At 54.8% G+C, this 16,004-nt stretch overlaps 1 protein-coding gene across 1 annotated transcript in view; it reads right to left on the bottom strand.

The window, feature by feature from the left end:
- Positions 1–847: 847 nt before the first annotated feature.
- The window catches only part of HS6ST1 (heparan sulfate 6-O-sulfotransferase 1), a 36,751-nt gene continuing 21,594 nt past the window's right edge, over positions 848–16,004 (bottom strand). The window contains exon 2 of the mRNA XM_006153674.3: positions 848–3,993. Coding sequence (XP_006153736.1) covers positions 3,285–3,993 — 709 coding nt within the window. The 3' untranslated portion in view covers positions 848–3,284. The remainder of the gene's footprint in view (positions 3,994–16,004) is intronic.

Here is a 16,004-nt window from a genome sequence, read left to right as displayed (position 1 = left end):
GGCTAGAAGGCACATGCACATGACAGAGCGAGAGGAAGAGGGAAAGCAGCCCACACTGGGGTGTGGTCACGCCGTGATCCATTCTCCTTCTCCATCCTGCGGTGATCTGTGGAAACACACACATACACTCAGTGTGTTTCTCAACAGCTGGGTCTAGGACTCGAACTGTGGGGTTGGTTAGGTGGGCAGAGCTGCTTTAACTACCAGGCCACAAGCCTGGCCTTGGACTTTCTACTTGTGCAATGCCTGACTTCGTGGCACTTCTCTTCCTGGGCTGTGTGCCCCGAGGGAGAAGGCTATCTGCAGACGCGTGCCTGCTCCTTACCCACGCACGCTTGGAGATGGAGATGCTTGTTTGCAAATCGCACTGGGCAGGCAGCTGTGGTGTGGGCGGGGCTCTGTGCCACAGACCACGGCACACACTGGGCAGGTGCAGCTGTGCAGTGGGCCACTGTGCCACAGACCACAGCACATACTTGGCGGGCACAGCTGTGCGGCGAGCCGCTGCGCCACAGATCACAGCACACAGGGCTCCTTTCCAGGGTTTATTTCATCTGCTAACATTCATTCTCGACCTAGACAAAAACGATGAATGATTATGACTTGCTTTTCCATCAACAACTCATTTTTTTTGTATGAATAACCAAAAGATTTCTTATCAACACTTTTTCTTTTTCTTTTTCTTTTTTTTTTTTTTTTAATAAGAAGCTATAAATAAATAAAGCTTTAAATGCTCCTGGATTCAAGTTAAACACTTCCAGTTCAAACTCACAGCTCGGATGATTCTGCCGTCCCTGGCATCCGCTCCAGGAGAGGACATTTACAGGCCTGTGGCTGCCTGGTTTTCTTTTTCTTTTTTTTTTTTTTTTTAATAAGAAGCTATAAATAAATAAAGCTTTAAATGCTCCTGGATTCAAGTTAAACACTTCCAGTTCAAACTCACAGCTCGGATGATTCTGCCGTCCCTGGCATCCGCTCCAGGAGAGGACATTTACAGGCCTGTGGCTGCCTGGCAATGCGGTATCATCTCAGAACACTGGCTGCTGTCCTCTCAGGCCCAGGCAGGGTCCCGGTAGGCAGAGTCCTCAGAGAGGGAAGGCCCTGGCCCAGGGCATCCTAGGAGATGCTGTGTAGCAAGGAACCTGTGCCCTGCCACAGGCGGCATGAGTAGGAAGTGCCAGCTAGACACTCAGGGGCCAAGGGCACTGCCAGCTGCTGCCATCTCTGGGCACCTCGGCCTGGTGCTAGCCCAAGACGGAACTCCTTCCCCAATGCAGCAGAGATAAGGAGAGACCCGTGCTTCCGTGTGAGTTGGGGCAGCGGGGCATAAGTTACAACACATCCCAATATGTACAAAACAGATCCTATGCTTAGCCCGTGCACACAGGAAACCCATGGTGACGAGGGGCCACCTGGAGCCAGTCGCTGGCTGGGTGCCCACCTCCTGACAGGAGGCCATGGTGCCCACATGGCTTGTGCAAGACCCTAGGGGTCCCCCGGACACATTCCACCCTCCTCCTGGGAGCTTGCCTGCCCCAGTGACGAGTGTTAGAACACAGCCCCCTACGCTGACCTTGACCCCCCTTTGAAAGAGTCACATCATTGTGCTGGCCTTGTGTAACACCCACCCTGGGAGGTGGCCCTGCAGGGCTGGCACGGTGCCCCTAGTCTGCTCATGCCCTTCCCTTGGACCCCAAGGTGAGGCGTTAGTGTAGGGGGCTGAGGGGACAAGCTGCCTCTGCTTGGCGAGCAGCCTCACTTGGCGGCACCTGAGCTCTTCCGTGCTGCAGAGGTCTAGGCCTCATGCCACCTGTGATGACTCACTCCACGGTGGGATGGCTGAGTGACACCTGGGGCAGGAAGAGGCCCCTGGCCTCACTAAACTCACCAGGTGGCCTGCAGTGCCCATGGCCCTGCCTCTGCGACAGCCTTCAGCCTCTGGGCACGTGTACCTGCTCAGAGCCCAGGGCACCTGCAGCTCGGGTGTGCCTCCTGGAGCGCCTGGGGACGAGGCCCAGGGCAAGCACTTAGAACGGATACGCAGCATGGCTTCTGGTAGGGCCACGGCTGGCCTGCGGGCTGCAGGGAACAGGCCTGGCTGGCCACAAGGGGCGGGGAACAGGGAGATACAGGGAGAGCTGGGTAGGGAGGCCTGGGTGTCTGGGCAACAGAGGAGCTCCTTTCAACCTCAGGTGAGAACCCGAAGGTCTGAGTCCCCATCCCAGAACCACCGTGGCCCTGGTGTGGCTCATGGGTAGCAGCTGAGTCCACACTCCAGCGCAAGGAATCTAGATCAGACTTCTACACATGGATTGTGGGAGCTGAGGTATTCAAGCCCTTGAATGCCCCAGTGCTGGGGCTGGGGGCATTCTGCTCTCAAATCCCAGTGGATCGCAAAGGCAGAGAGAGTTCTTGGTCCTCACTTCCCTCCTATCTGAGCATGCTCTGCCTGGCAGTCACCCCAAAGGCCAGTTGGGGGAGGCTTGGACACAGGTGGTAGTACCCCAGTCATGGTGCTCAGCCCACAGAAGGGGGTGGTGTAGTGTGGGACCCATTTCCCCACAGCCTCCGCAGTCTGAGGATGGGGGAATGGCCTGAGCACCCCTAGTCTGCTTTGGTCTCAGACCCAAAACATGAAGCTAGACTGTGGGTCATGACTGTGGGCAGGGAGGATTGGGCTTCTCAGGCTGGACTCGGGTCTTCTCTGCCTCAGACAAGTAGCCCTGACCTCCTGGTCAGCTACAGGTGGAAGGGGAGCTCTGGTTCTGAGGACCCCTCAAAGGGTGGCGTGTGTTTCTAGGCCACCAGAGGCTACGGGGCTGCAGGGTGGCCTGGAGCAGGAAAGGTGCTTGGAGCTGATCTCTAACCCTGCTGGCAAGGACAGAGCGGGCGAGAGGGAGCGGTGTGTGCATAGTTGGTCTGGGGCTCACTGCTGGCCCCGAAGGTCCACTCTCCACTGCCTATCTCATTTTCAGACCTGTGGCTGTTGTGACAGTGACCTGGGGGCCAGGAGAGCAGGGTCGAGGCCCACCCAGGGCCCTGCCATGTGAGGCATCCTTGCCCACTTCCCTCAGACTGTTCAAGCTGCTTCCTCAGACCGGCCTGGGAGAAACAGTGAGAGCCACCCTGTTACGTCCACCCTTCCCACTGTTTTTCTCAGGGTGCATTTACCTTCTGCCCTGTAGGTGTGAGACTCTCCCCAGGACAGTCTTGGGTGGGCCTGTGTGTGCTGGTCTGTCCCTCCCACTCGGCCCCGCCCCTAAGAAGCCCCACAGCTGCTGCCACTACCATTTCTCGATGATGTGGCTCATGTAGTCCTCGGTGGGCACGCGGCCCGGCTCCTCGGCGTCATCCCGCGGCAGCGCCTCCTTGGCGCGGTGCAGCAGGCGCTCCTCGCGGCTCTTGAGACGCTGCTCCCGGCGCTCCAGCTGCCGCTTGTACTGGTAGCGCTGCTGGAAGAGGTCCTTGGCGTAGTCATAGAGCTGCATGTCCAGGTCGTTGAGCTCCTCGATGCGCCGGATGGTGTCTTCGTCTACCTCCACACCGCCCGCCCGCGTGCTGTTGTACTGCATGAAAGGCCGGATGAACTTGAGGTTGAACGTCCGCTCGAACAGGTACTGCGTCTTGCGCTGGAACTCGGTCAGGCCGAAGAAGGCCATGCCGCGCAGGTTCTTCTTGGCGCTGTCCAGCAGCAGCTGGGCCCGCTTGCCCTCAGGAATGAAGGACAGGTTGTAGCAGCCAACCAGGCTCAAGTCGGCCAACATGCGCACTTGGCGGTTGTTGGCCAGGTTGTAGGGGCAGTCCATGAACTCCTGCAGCGTGCAGCCCGACCAGTCCGTGCCCTCATAGCAGGGCGGCAGCTCCTCGGGCGTGGGTGTGCGCCCGTCACACATGTGCAGTGACGTCTTCCACGTGGCGCCCCGCTGGACATGCCGCCACTCGCTCAGATAGCGCGACACGGGGTCTCGCAGCAGGGTGATGTAGTAGAACTTCCTGCAACGAGATGAGGCAGCCGTGAAGGGGCATGAAGGCAGAGCGGGAGCTGCTCTGAGCCGCCCGCCTGCAGGGGTCTTGGATACAGGACCTGGACAAGCAACTGCATTTCTGATGCCAACTGACCACTGCTTAGCTCTCAGAACTGCCATCTCCAAGTGAGAAAACCCAGGGTCAGGGATGTGAAGGGATCTGCCCAGGACATACCAACAACCCAGGGTGACCACCATGGTGCCTGGCAGTGCCCCATGTGAGGGACAATCGTCTGACCTGCCCCTTCTGGGGATGGAGCCACCAGACACTTCCTAGCGGCCTGGGATTAGCAGGTCTCAACAGCTGTCAATGGGGCAGCCTGGTGCTGCCTAAGGAGCTACTCCACAGGTACAGAGGAGGGAGCCAGCCAGGGCCTCCCACAGTCCAGGTCACAGGGTCTACCCCTCAGTGTTCTGCCGAGGTATGGCAGGGCAGGGACACCGGCAGACCACCCGACCCAGGGCCCTCAGACAGCCATCATCTGTCCTGTTTCTCAGTAACGTCCAACCTCAGAAGTCAGCTGCCCCTGAGATGCCCCTGCTCTGCATGAAGGGAAAAGTGACTCAAGGAAGGCTCTACTCCTCCAACCCCCCTTCTATGAGGCAGGCACCCAGGGTGAGCTGGGGGTATCCACCTGTGAACAGGGGCTGAGATATGTGTAGGGGTGCCTGCCAGATGTGCCTGTGGTGAGATGTACCTGGGGCAAGACCAGTGTGTTGGGGGATCAATGCCAGAGTGGTTGGCAAAGCTACCCCTGGAGGGCTCCTCCTGCAGGGCTGTGCTCAGTGGAGCAGGCAGGCCCGAGCCTAGGAGCCCAGGGCCTGCCACCTCAGCATCTCCCTCTGCTGGGGGGAGATGCTGCGGGAGGGGCCTTCCCCACCCCCAGGAGCCTTCCAGGTGGCAGCATGAAAGTGCAGCCAGCCGCTCCTTGTTAAGGCCCCTACTCATCTGTAACCCTACACAGCATTGTCCTCACACTGCCAAGGTGCCTCTCGGGTCCACTGGCAGGTGTCCTGAATTGACTGCACATCTCCCAGGTGGTGAGGCCGCTCTGGGGACCAGCAATGGGGCCTGGTGAGTACAAAAGCGGTGGGGCACCACTGCAGGCCACCCAGGCCTCTGGGGCACATCCAGAAAAACCTTATTCAGGGAGGTTGGGTCCCTCTGCAGCTTGCAATGTTGTCTTAGGTGCAGAGACTGCTGAGAGAGAGACAGGGCAGTTGTCATTCACCTGACATCCCCTGTGCCCTCCTGTCCCCCCCACCCCACACTGCCTGAGCTAGTTCACGTCTGAGTTCCCAGCACCTGGCATGAAGCTTGAGCTTAAACAACATGTGTCCACCTAACCCAGCCAGCATCCCTACCAGCTGAGTCATGAGGACGCCAAGGTGGCTCCAAAGGTGACTCCTGGGGCAAGGACACATGCACAGTGGAATAGCCTCAATTAGGGAGCACTCCAAGTGGCCCTCCCTGCCACACTCCCAGCAGTAACTTCAGCTATATCCCTGTGTTCTCACAGAGACCATCCTCTGCCCAGAGGAGACAGGGTCACCTGTTCTCCAGACGACCCTGCTCATGAACCAGAGAAGGTGGTCCATGAGCCAGGGGCAGAGCCACAGAGCAGGTTATAACACAGGCAGGCTGGCTGATGTGAATGGTCAAGGTGCAAGCTGCCCTGAAACTGTTTGATGGTAGGGTTAGTTCTGTCAGAAACCTATGACCTTGAAGACTGGGTCACTGTGGGTGTCCCTGGGTCAGGCTGAGACAGTGTGTGCAGTGGGCAGGTTCCAGGAGAGGCAGACAAGCCTTCTGGTCTTTGGAGTTCCCTGGACATATCTGGAGCCACCTGGCCAGCCCATGTGCCAGTTTAATAGTAGTGGTGGTGGTGGTGGGGGCAGGCAGGGGCAGCATGAGGCACCAGCTCCACTGTGGCTGACAGGAAGGCCCTGTGGCATCCCAAGGAGCAGAGGTCAGCACTCTGGGGGTGTGCAATATGGAGTGTGCAAGAGTCAGGGGGAGAGCAAAGGGGGTTGATTGTGGGCCAGGGCTGTGAGGGCTTCTGCTTGGCTTTGCCATGGCACCATCATCCCTGACCTGGCACATCTGTGCCTCTGCCCAGCCCATGGCCCCATCATTTCATGCACCTGGCATAATAGTATCTGAACCTCTGCCCAGCTCATGGCCTCTTCATCCCAGTCTGATGGCGACTGAACCTCTGCCCAGCCTAGATCAGTTCCATCCCTGCTGCTTTCCTGTTCTGCCTTGTGACCTCCTGCCAGCCTTCCTTTCTGTCTCTTGCTCATGAAATAAATAAACTTTAGGGGAAAAAAAGAGAAGGTAAAAAGGGCTGCTGATACAGGAATGCAGGGAGAGGTCTGTGGAGAGCAGCCAGGTAGGGACCCTCACCACAGGCTGCCTCAGGTACCCAGGGGCACATACACAGGTGGAGGCTCTGGATAGCATAAGACTAATGACCTATGGCTGGAATTGTAAGCCAATTCCTCCCAATCCCCCCACCACCCAGCACACACCCAGCACACATTCATGGCATCTTCTCTAGGCCACACACAGGTAAGGAGAACAGAGGCCCCTCTACCCATGTCTGCAGGGGCAGTGTCAATGTCTTGGGGAGCCTGTGAGTCCCCACTGCAGCCAAGGTAAGTGGAACAGGAAGTAAGATAGCTGGCATGAAAGGTGTGTGTGGTGGGGGTCCGCTTTTCAGGGTAAGCCATTGCAACAGCTGGGCTGTTTTCTTTTTGTGTGTGAATTACCCAAGATCTCATGAACAATTTACCTTTTGGTTTCCGAAAAGACTAGAAGGTGACCCATTCAAGGCAGCACTGAAAGCCTTCCTAAAGCACCAGAGGCAGTATTCCATCTCACATGCTGCCTGCCACCCCAGAACTCTGCCCCAGAACAAAGTCCTTCCAAAGGAGAGAGAGTAAACAGAAGGGAGAGGATGATGAATTGGAGTACACAGTTCATTAGACTGAAAGGGCCCTGCAAGTGCCTAACAAATAAATGTGGAGACTGGACCCAGAAATAAAATGATAACCTTTATAGCATGCAGACAAGAAAAAAAAAAAAGAATTGGTTGTCAGAATAGGACCAACTTTTCCATAGCAATGCTGTATGTTAGAAATCAAAGAAGCAAGTTCTTCAAAATGCAGAGAAATGACTGAACAGATCTCATACCCAGCCAAACTATCAACAAAGTTTGATGGCAGAGTAGAAACTTATCTCCCACGAATCCTGTTTTAGGAAGCTAATGGAATATATATTTTCTTTTACAGCCAAGAACAACAAGATGTGGGAGCCAGGAGATAGGAGCTCCAAGCCAGAAGAGAGATTCAGGATGTCAGCAGTGTATCTACTGGCCTTTCAGGAGCAGAGGGACATAGGCTCTGGAAAAAATGGGGCATGGACAGATTACATGACACAACAGAGCATTTGATAGGTAGGTATGTGACATTTGATGGTAGGTATGTGACACATTTTATAATCATTTAGAAAAAATTAGCCTATGAAGACAGAATATAAAACAAATACAAAGATAAGGCAATCACATAGTCCAGAAAACACAGTTATATAATAAAAGAGTTGGCCTCATAGCCCTACTGGTTAAGGAAGCCAGATCCCACATGGCCGACTACGGTTTGAATCCTGGCCCCAGTGGTTTGAAAGTTATGTAAGGTGTATGTGTATGTGTGTGTGCCCCACACCCTGACAGGATGCTGAAATGGAGAAGGATTATGCATGACCACACCTCGTTGAAGGGGTGCTCTTCTCCCCTCCACCCCATTTCTCTTTCTCTGGAGAGTGCATGTGCTCTCTAGCAATTAAAAAAAAAAAAAAGAAAAAGCAAGCATAGTTGACCCTTGAACAACATGGTATTTGGGGAGCTGACCCTTTGTGCTGTCAAAACTATGTAACTCTCAATTCTCCCCACACTTAATTACTAATAGCCTACTATTGACTGGAAGTCTTCTTGATAACATGAACAATCGAGTAACACATACTTTGTATGTTATGTAATGTATTCTTACAATAAAGTAAGCTAGGAAAAAGAAATATTATTAGGAAAATCATAAAATACACTTACAACACTGTACTGTATTTTCCAATATATTTACTGAAAAAAATCTACATAAAAGTGACCCATGCAATTTACAGACATGTTCAAGGGTCAACTTTATACTACCAGGCTCAGAAGTAAATAGGTCTGGAGACATCATAATGCAAACAATGACTACTTATTTAATAAAAACTTGAGCTTTAACTCAGCTTGGGAGATGGGTGGCATAAAGAGATGGATATATGAGTATATTAAGAATGCTTAGTCTTCACCTACCAAAACAGAAGTAAATAGAAATGTTTAAACCAATAAATCAAGGAAGAACATTATAAATTACTTAGAAACATGGAGGGAGGTACCTGAAGACTAATGAAATCTGTTGCAAATGATTCTTCGGGGAGGCTGGTAAGGAACAGCAGATGTGCTGGTTTCCATCATAAGCTGACTGGACCTATTTGTCTTTTTTTAATTTATTTTTTTTGAGAGGTTTTTGCTATAGGGCGTGTGTGCTCGCCAGACAGAGACAGAGAGACAGAAAGCGAGAAATCACCCCCCAGGGGAGAAGACCACGCCGCAGTCCATTCTCCTCCAGTCCCCTCTCGGGATCTTGGGCACGCACGCACACGTGCCCGGAGTGAGTGTAAGCCACTGGGTCCGGGACTCAAACCGCAGTTGGCTACATGGGAGTCCAGCAACATAGCCATTACGATAACTGCTGGTCCCTGGACCTATTTGTCTTTAAGTCTCTGTGTAAATCAATTAAAATAAAAAAACCAAGACAATGAGAAAACTGGCCCAAAGAGCATGTGGAGAGATGCTGCCCTGCATCAGTCACCGAGACAAAGGCAGACTGGGCCACAGTACTGTTCACTTCATTGAGAGGGCGAGGCCTGGTGACAGCAACACGTATGAATGTCCGTGTCGCGCTGGCACATGACAATTGCTATGGGATGTAAATGGAGGCAGTTAGTGGGTGGTGTCTTCACTGGAAAGCTGAAGTGTACTGCCTTCCTCAGCACACTCTGGAGTAACCTCGGGTGTGTACGGGGAGCACCCCAACACCCACCACAGTGGCCTGTGCCCAGCAACAGGGGCACATTCTTCCAGTGAGCTACTACTAGGCTATAAAAGTGACCAGACTCCTGCCATTAACAATACCGGTAAATCTGATGAATAAGGTGTTGCATGGGAAACAAAACAGGAAGATGTACTATGGTATGACGATGTTTATCGCGTTCTCGAAAACAACAAGACCTAAGAAAATGCTATTTAATGATTTATGTATACATACTGAAACTGTTTTTTAAAAGCGATGTGATGATATGTACAGAAATTAAAGTCCGAGCCTGGTCCGGGTATATGTTCTGGGAGGAAGTGGGGATAGCACCAGGGTACGTGCCACAAAGGTGATGGGTACAGGTGTTTGTTGTCATGACTTCTTTCTTATGTATGAGAGGACTTCAAAAAGATCATGGAGGCCTGGCCTGTAGCACAGCTGGGAGCAAGCTGGACTGCAATGTCGAAAGCCACATGGGCAACTATGTGTCAGGATCCCTGGATCGGCCCGGGAACACATGGGGCTTGTGTGCGTGTGCCTAGGATGCTGAGGGGCTGGGGGAGACCAGTGTGACGAGACCCTGTCGAGGGGGCTCCTTTTCTTTCTTGTGTGAACTTGTTTACCCTCTCATCATGAATCAAGTTAAAAAAAAGTTGCCCTCTCATCATGAATCAGGTAAATGAACTTAAAAAAAAACGTTCATGGAAAAATGAAAGTGTGAGTTAATTTTGGTGCAACATTTTTGAAATCTGTGCATAATTTTTTCATCATACACATTTCCCACGAGCTTCTGGAAAAGTGAGTGCTGTGAGCCTGCTCCCTGTCATGGTGGGGACAACCTGGGCCAGGCTGTGCCGCAGGCAGTTTCCTGGGCCTCAGTGCGTAGTGTGCAGTGGTGGTCACAGATCTGCCAGAGGTCGGCGTGTTCTGGGGATCGCCTAGACCAGGACTTCGGGTCAGTGCTGTGTTCACAAGAGGTGCCGGAGGTTTGCCATATAACATGTTAAACAAGTTCTGTATGCCCTGAACTCTGTGATAAAGAAACAATTTAAAGAGAAAGAAGATAAAATGAAACTGAGACCCTTGAAGGCTGCCTGAGGTCCAGCTGGCCCTTGCCAAGCCAGGAGTCCCAGGCCCCAGAGGCCCTTCCCTTCTACACCTCTGCTTCCTTGGCCTCTGACCCGCTTCAGCTTCTGGGCCCTAGCCAATCCTGGGCATCTGCAGGCCGTCTTCCCTGTCTCCTCTGCTCCTACATGCTGCCACAGCAAGAAAGGAGAGGCTGCGGAAAGGGTGGAGGAGCCTGTGGGTTACAGTGGAAGGGATGGTGAGGGTGGCCAGTGTCCAGGTTGGCTGAGCTGCCCTGTGGTTGGTTAACCACCTCTGTGCTAATAAGCCTAAGTGCTCTGTGGCTGCTGGGAAGGAACTGTGGGTCCTGTTGAGCCCGTGCATTTGCAGGTGGTGGCTTTGCCATCCAGGAAGGCCTAGGGTGCACACAGGGCTGGCTTGACTCCGGGAGCTCCCATCTGCTGCTGCCAACCCAGGGACCCCGTTCAGTGACTTGGTTGGCATATTATGCATTTCAGGGTGGCAAACCTTCGGCACCTCTTGTGAACACAGCACTGACCTGAGTTCCTGGTCCAGGCGATCCCCACAGCACACTGACCTCTAGGCAGGTCTGTGGCCACCACTGCACGCTACACACTGAGGCCCAGGAAACTCCCTGCGGCATGGCCTGGCCCAGGTTGTCCCAGCCATGACAGGGAGCAGGCTCACAGCAGTCAGCTTTATGTGAGGCATGTGCTGGTGGCCCGAGGAGGCTCTGCCTGTACCTCCCCCTCTGAAGCCTTCCTTGCACCACTGGCCACTCACCACCACCATCTACTCAGTGCCCTGGACAGTCCACAAGCAGCAGTGGACATGATGTGTGGCCCTCTCTCTGTAGCCATGGACACGTTCGTCCATGCAGCCACCATGTGCTGCCCTCTCCGCACAGCAGACTCAAATGTTCTGGGAAGGCCGGTCTGTGTGTCCAGCCAGCACAGTCCTCTGCTAATGCCAGGATAGCCCCGTCGGCCAGAACGCTAATGCTTGGCAGGGGCCATGACAATGTCCAGTCGCCGGAATCAGCCAGAGTGGGGTGAAGCTTGGCTGAGAAACAGGGAAGGTGTGCAGCCTTTCTGGGAATGGCCAGGAGCACAGGGGAGGGACTGGCTATGCTCTTGGTCCCTCTGCCTCCACTGCTGATTCTGCCATAAATCTGGATGGCAGGGTGGCTTGCTGGTGTCATTGGGAACTTGGGGGAGTGACTGACAGTTCTGAGGCTGGATCCTCTGGCGGGAGGACACTGGGTGGAGTGGGGGGAGGTCAGTGGTGCTCAGAAGGCCCATGGGAAGGCCCTGAGCACCTCACTAGTGATCAACAAAGGATGTGAACTGGCAACGCCCCAGGCCCTTCATGGCAGCAGCTGTGGCCATGGTTACTCAGGCTCCCGGCATGCCCAGCACAGCCAGGCAGCTGAGGGGTTGTGCCAGGCACTTCTGTTTCACAGAGGGCAACCCAGGCTCAGAGGTAGAGTGAGACCAACAAAGGAAGGGAGCTGATAGTTCCTGGCCTGGGGCCATGGGCACCACTCTCAGATGTGGGGGCAGGGATGCTTCTTGGAGGACAGTGGGGACACAGCCATGTGTGACTTGGTGGGGCGGGAGCAGTGGAGGAAAGGCCAGGACAAGGAGAGTTTTGCTGATTCCGAGGAACACAAGCTCGGATGGGTAATGGGTCAGAGCGCAACACTCACAGGGAACCCAGGAGAAAGCAAGGGCTTCAGAGAACTCCCGCACTGTGAGGTAACTCTGGTCCGCACCGACTGCAGTGTCTTCTGACAGCCCGTGAGGTCTGAGGTCCTGGCGAGCCTGGTTTAATGCCGTCTGTGACCATAAGCTGTTCTGGCATCTCGTGGGTGCTATGTTGATGTGCCCCACAACCATGTAAGACCCCGGCGAGCAAGGAAGGGGTTTTCTCCTTGGACCCAAATACTGCTGTCAGGAATGTCTGGCTCTAAAGTTTTAAGAGTCTGGATCCGCCCCCACCCCAAAGAATTATTTACTTATTTATTATCATTTGGTACAGAGCATGTGTATTCACCAGGGAGAGAGACAGAAAGAAAGTGAGAAAGCAAGCTGCCAGGTCCAGGACTTGAACCAAAGTTGGCCATGTGGCAGTCCAGCACCTTAACCACCACACCACATCACCTGCTGGTCCCAAGACTGAATTCTATGAGCTCATTTTAATCTTGGCCCAGGAGCCGCCCTCCACTGAAAATAAATGTACAGAAGCTCTGGGAATCCTAAAGGGTGAAGCGGGTGCCTCTGGGATGGAGGGTTGGGCAGGCAGTGGTGGATAAGGAGGCTGAGGGGCCAGGACTGAGATCTGGGAGGCCTTTATCACTCTCCTGTCCTCCCACCACCATCCTGTGGGCACATCAGGCAAGCTGGAGCCCAGCATCCTGACTCGGGTCTAACCCATGGGCTTCTACGCCTGAACGTTGAAACACAAGTGGTTTTTCCTGCCAGCACCAACAGGGAAGCACAGCTCCTTAACTGAAAATGAGAGTGCTGGACTATTGAGTCAGAATGACAGAGCCTCTTGGTTTTTAAAGAGAAACACCATCATAGTACTTGGGAAAGAAAACCGATATTGAGGTTCACGCGAACAGTCCTGAGGCCGGCCTCCGCGCGGTAACGGGCACACACAGCCGTGTTCTCCTGGGAAGGTGGGCTTGAGAGAGTCATGCATGGTGGGAAGGCTGTGTGGGCTCCCCTCCAGCCCACTGTGTACTGTGGTCCCAGGGCTTGGGGTCCCTTTATGAGGACAAGAGCCACACTATGAAGGTTGGATCCAGATGATCAGTTGTTTTTTTATTTATTTCATCTGAGACAGAAAGAGACAGAGACGAAGGGGCACCCCAACAGGGTCCTCTAGCTGTGACCCACCCCCAGTTCCAGCAGCCATGATTATGGGTGCACACGCATGTACCTGGCATACAGAGGGAGACTGTGGGAGATGAACTTGGGACTTCCTGTGGGTCTGGCGTTGCGCTATTGCTGTGCTACCACACGGCCCCAGAATAGTTTTAAAATCTGTATCCTAAAGCACATCAGGAACTCAGAGGAATGACACAGAGAGCCCTGAGGACAGCTTGTGTGTGCAGAGCATTCAGGGTGGGAGCCCCGTCCCCCCTCCCTGAAGCCTGCTCTGACTTCTGCCTACCTGCCCCCCCAGGGATAGGGCACCATGGGATAGAGAATGGTTCTTTGTGGGAAATGACCAGGTTCCACTGTGACCCGGGTCCTTGTCAGGGCAGGGAGTGACCTTCAGGAGGTCACTAAAGCCAGGGAGCCCACGGCATGAAGCACCTTAGCCTTATCGGTGCTGCCTGCACAAACCTGGCCAGGTGCCTACACACCAGCAGTGCCAAAAGGGCTGACCGTGCCTCTGCTCCTTAGAAATCATGGCCTTTGGCTCCGAGTGCCACTGTGAGGTGAAAGTTGCTGAGTCCTGTGTGGGCCTGGCTGCCTTGCTCCTTCCTAGGGCAGGAAGCTGCCTGAGGCACAGCTCTCCAGGGCCACACAGGGCTATGAGCTGCAGGTGAGGAAGGGGGCGGCAAGAACACCAGGCAGCACCACAGTTACCCATAACCAGGACCAGCGAGGGACGGCTTCCCACGGCTCACCTCCTTGCACCTGACCCAGTGCCGTGGGAGCAGGCCCAGCTCAGCAGCGAGCAGGCCCTTCGTGGTGCCTGCAGGGAAGCCCAGATCATCAAATTCTGAGTTGGCAGCTGCAGGCTGGGAGCCCCTCCTCAAGTACAGTGTAGAAAATGCTGGTCTAAGGTCATCCCTTCTTGGTAGGATAGCAGCGGTTATTTTTAACTGAATCAGCTTCCAAAAATACCCAGGTGTGGAGAGACGCTCCAAGACATCAGCTCAGGTGCTGAGTGGGCACAGGTGTGGGCAGCCCTGCCCACGAGCATCCTGGGAAGGCTGTCCTTCCAAGCCCTCCTCCAGAGCCCCTGCTTGCCGGGGGCACCCAGGGCAGGGCGAGCCTGCAGCTAAGGGAGCCTTGGCAGAACACCAGTGACCTGTGTAGTTTAGGTGATCACCCCAGTAGCAGAGATGGGAAAGCCACACCCAGAGATGAATGACAGGCTGGTAACCTGGGCCCTGAATGGTGGGCTGGGCTTAAAGTCTGCCGAGGCCAGGAAGGCCAGGTAAATGCGTGTCTGGCGATGCTGGCCTGGGACACCTGCTGTCCAGCATGCAGGTGCGTTGTGGTAATGTCCAACTCAACTATGAACAAAACCACAACTTACTTCCTCTGAAGCACAGCGTGGTAGTTAAGTCAGAGTGGTTTGCATAAAGCACACATCACACTCAGACCTGCAGTGAAGATGCACCAACACCAGGCTGGACGGCTTCCAACAGAAACTGTGACTGTCCTGGGTGCGTGAGACAGAGCCAAGCCCTAGACTTTGGGAATCAGGTGGAATCTTGCAGTGGGACATTTGGGCAGGCCTCTGTCTGTCCCCCTGGTCAGACTTCCCTCTGGTCATGCACAGCCATCCCCACCCCCTGCCGGCAGGTGACAGATGGCTGATGACACTGCCCATGCAGAGCTGGGTTGGCTCCTCCCAGCTTAAGCTGAGGAGTTGAGATGACAGCTCAGCCAGAGTCCTAACAACACTCCTGACCCCCCGCCAGGAAGCCAGATGGGCACAGACCTGGAGGCATGAGGACACAAGAGGCCAGGCCCAACACCCCAGGGCCATGTGTTCCTGCACAGGCAGAAGCCCCCACCTCAGCACCTCTGCAACCACGCCCCAGTCCCATCCTACTTCCGCCACGCAGCTGGACCCCCAGACTAGGGGCCGGGAATCAGGGAAGAGCTCCCACTCAGAGTGGGGACAAGCCCTGCAGAGGGGCACAGGGCCTTACTCAGGAGTCTGAGGAGCCCAGGGTGCCCCACCCAGTACTGAGCAATACCCTGTGACCAGTCCACATCTGACAGCCCACAGCCTGAAGCAGGCCCTCTGACCACCCAGACAGAGTCCAGGGCCTCAGGGACCAGAGGCTTGGGGCATGGCTCATGACATGCCCTGGCAGGGCCTGCACCTCCTGGTCACCCCTTCAGCAAAGACAAACAGCTGCCACAGCAGACCAGCAATCCCAGCACCAGGTCTGTAGCCAGTGATTCTGGGCAGGCCACTCTGGCACATTTTCCTGCGCATGAGACGCATGCAGGACTCTTCAGCCTTCTCCCTCGTGGTGATGGGATGGGAAGCAGGCAGGGACAGTGTCCCAGTGCCTCTCCATGACGGAGCTCACAGCTGCATGGGAATCTGCACGCTGGGGGAACCATGGGCTGTCACTACCACCTCATTCAGCAGCTCGAGTTGGGCAGGAAAAGCCCTGGACTAGGGTCCCGGACTCCGATCCTGGTGCACACATGCCTTTGCTTCTACCTGGCTGGGTTCTTGAATGATGGCAGACACGGGTCTCTGGCGCCATGGAGGGGCTGTCAGCCGAGCAAGGGAGCAATCTGAGAGACCCCAGCCGGGGGCTCCAGTTGTCCAGGAGCTCCTTGCAGTCACATGCACGAGGCTCTGTTGAGCACAGAGCAGCTAGGAAGGCTTCCACAGAGGAAGTGACCCCTGCGCCAGGTCTCTACAAGCAAGAAGGTGGCTTCCAGCAGTGGCACTCGAACCTGGCACTGTGTGAGAGCTCAAGGGGCTGGGCCCTGTGCCCTGAAGTGGTCCATGTCCCAGTTGCCAGCTCTGCCCACGTGATGACTT

Source organism: Tupaia chinensis, unplaced genomic scaffold, assembly GCF_000334495.1.
Source record: "Tupaia chinensis unplaced genomic scaffold, TupChi_1.0 Scaffold000386_1, whole genome shotgun sequence".
Classification (NCBI taxonomy): Eukaryota; Metazoa; Chordata; class Mammalia; order Scandentia; family Tupaiidae; genus Tupaia; species Tupaia belangeri.
The sequence above is the reverse complement of the archived record's forward strand: the minus strand, read 5'-3'. Positions and strand labels throughout refer to the sequence as shown.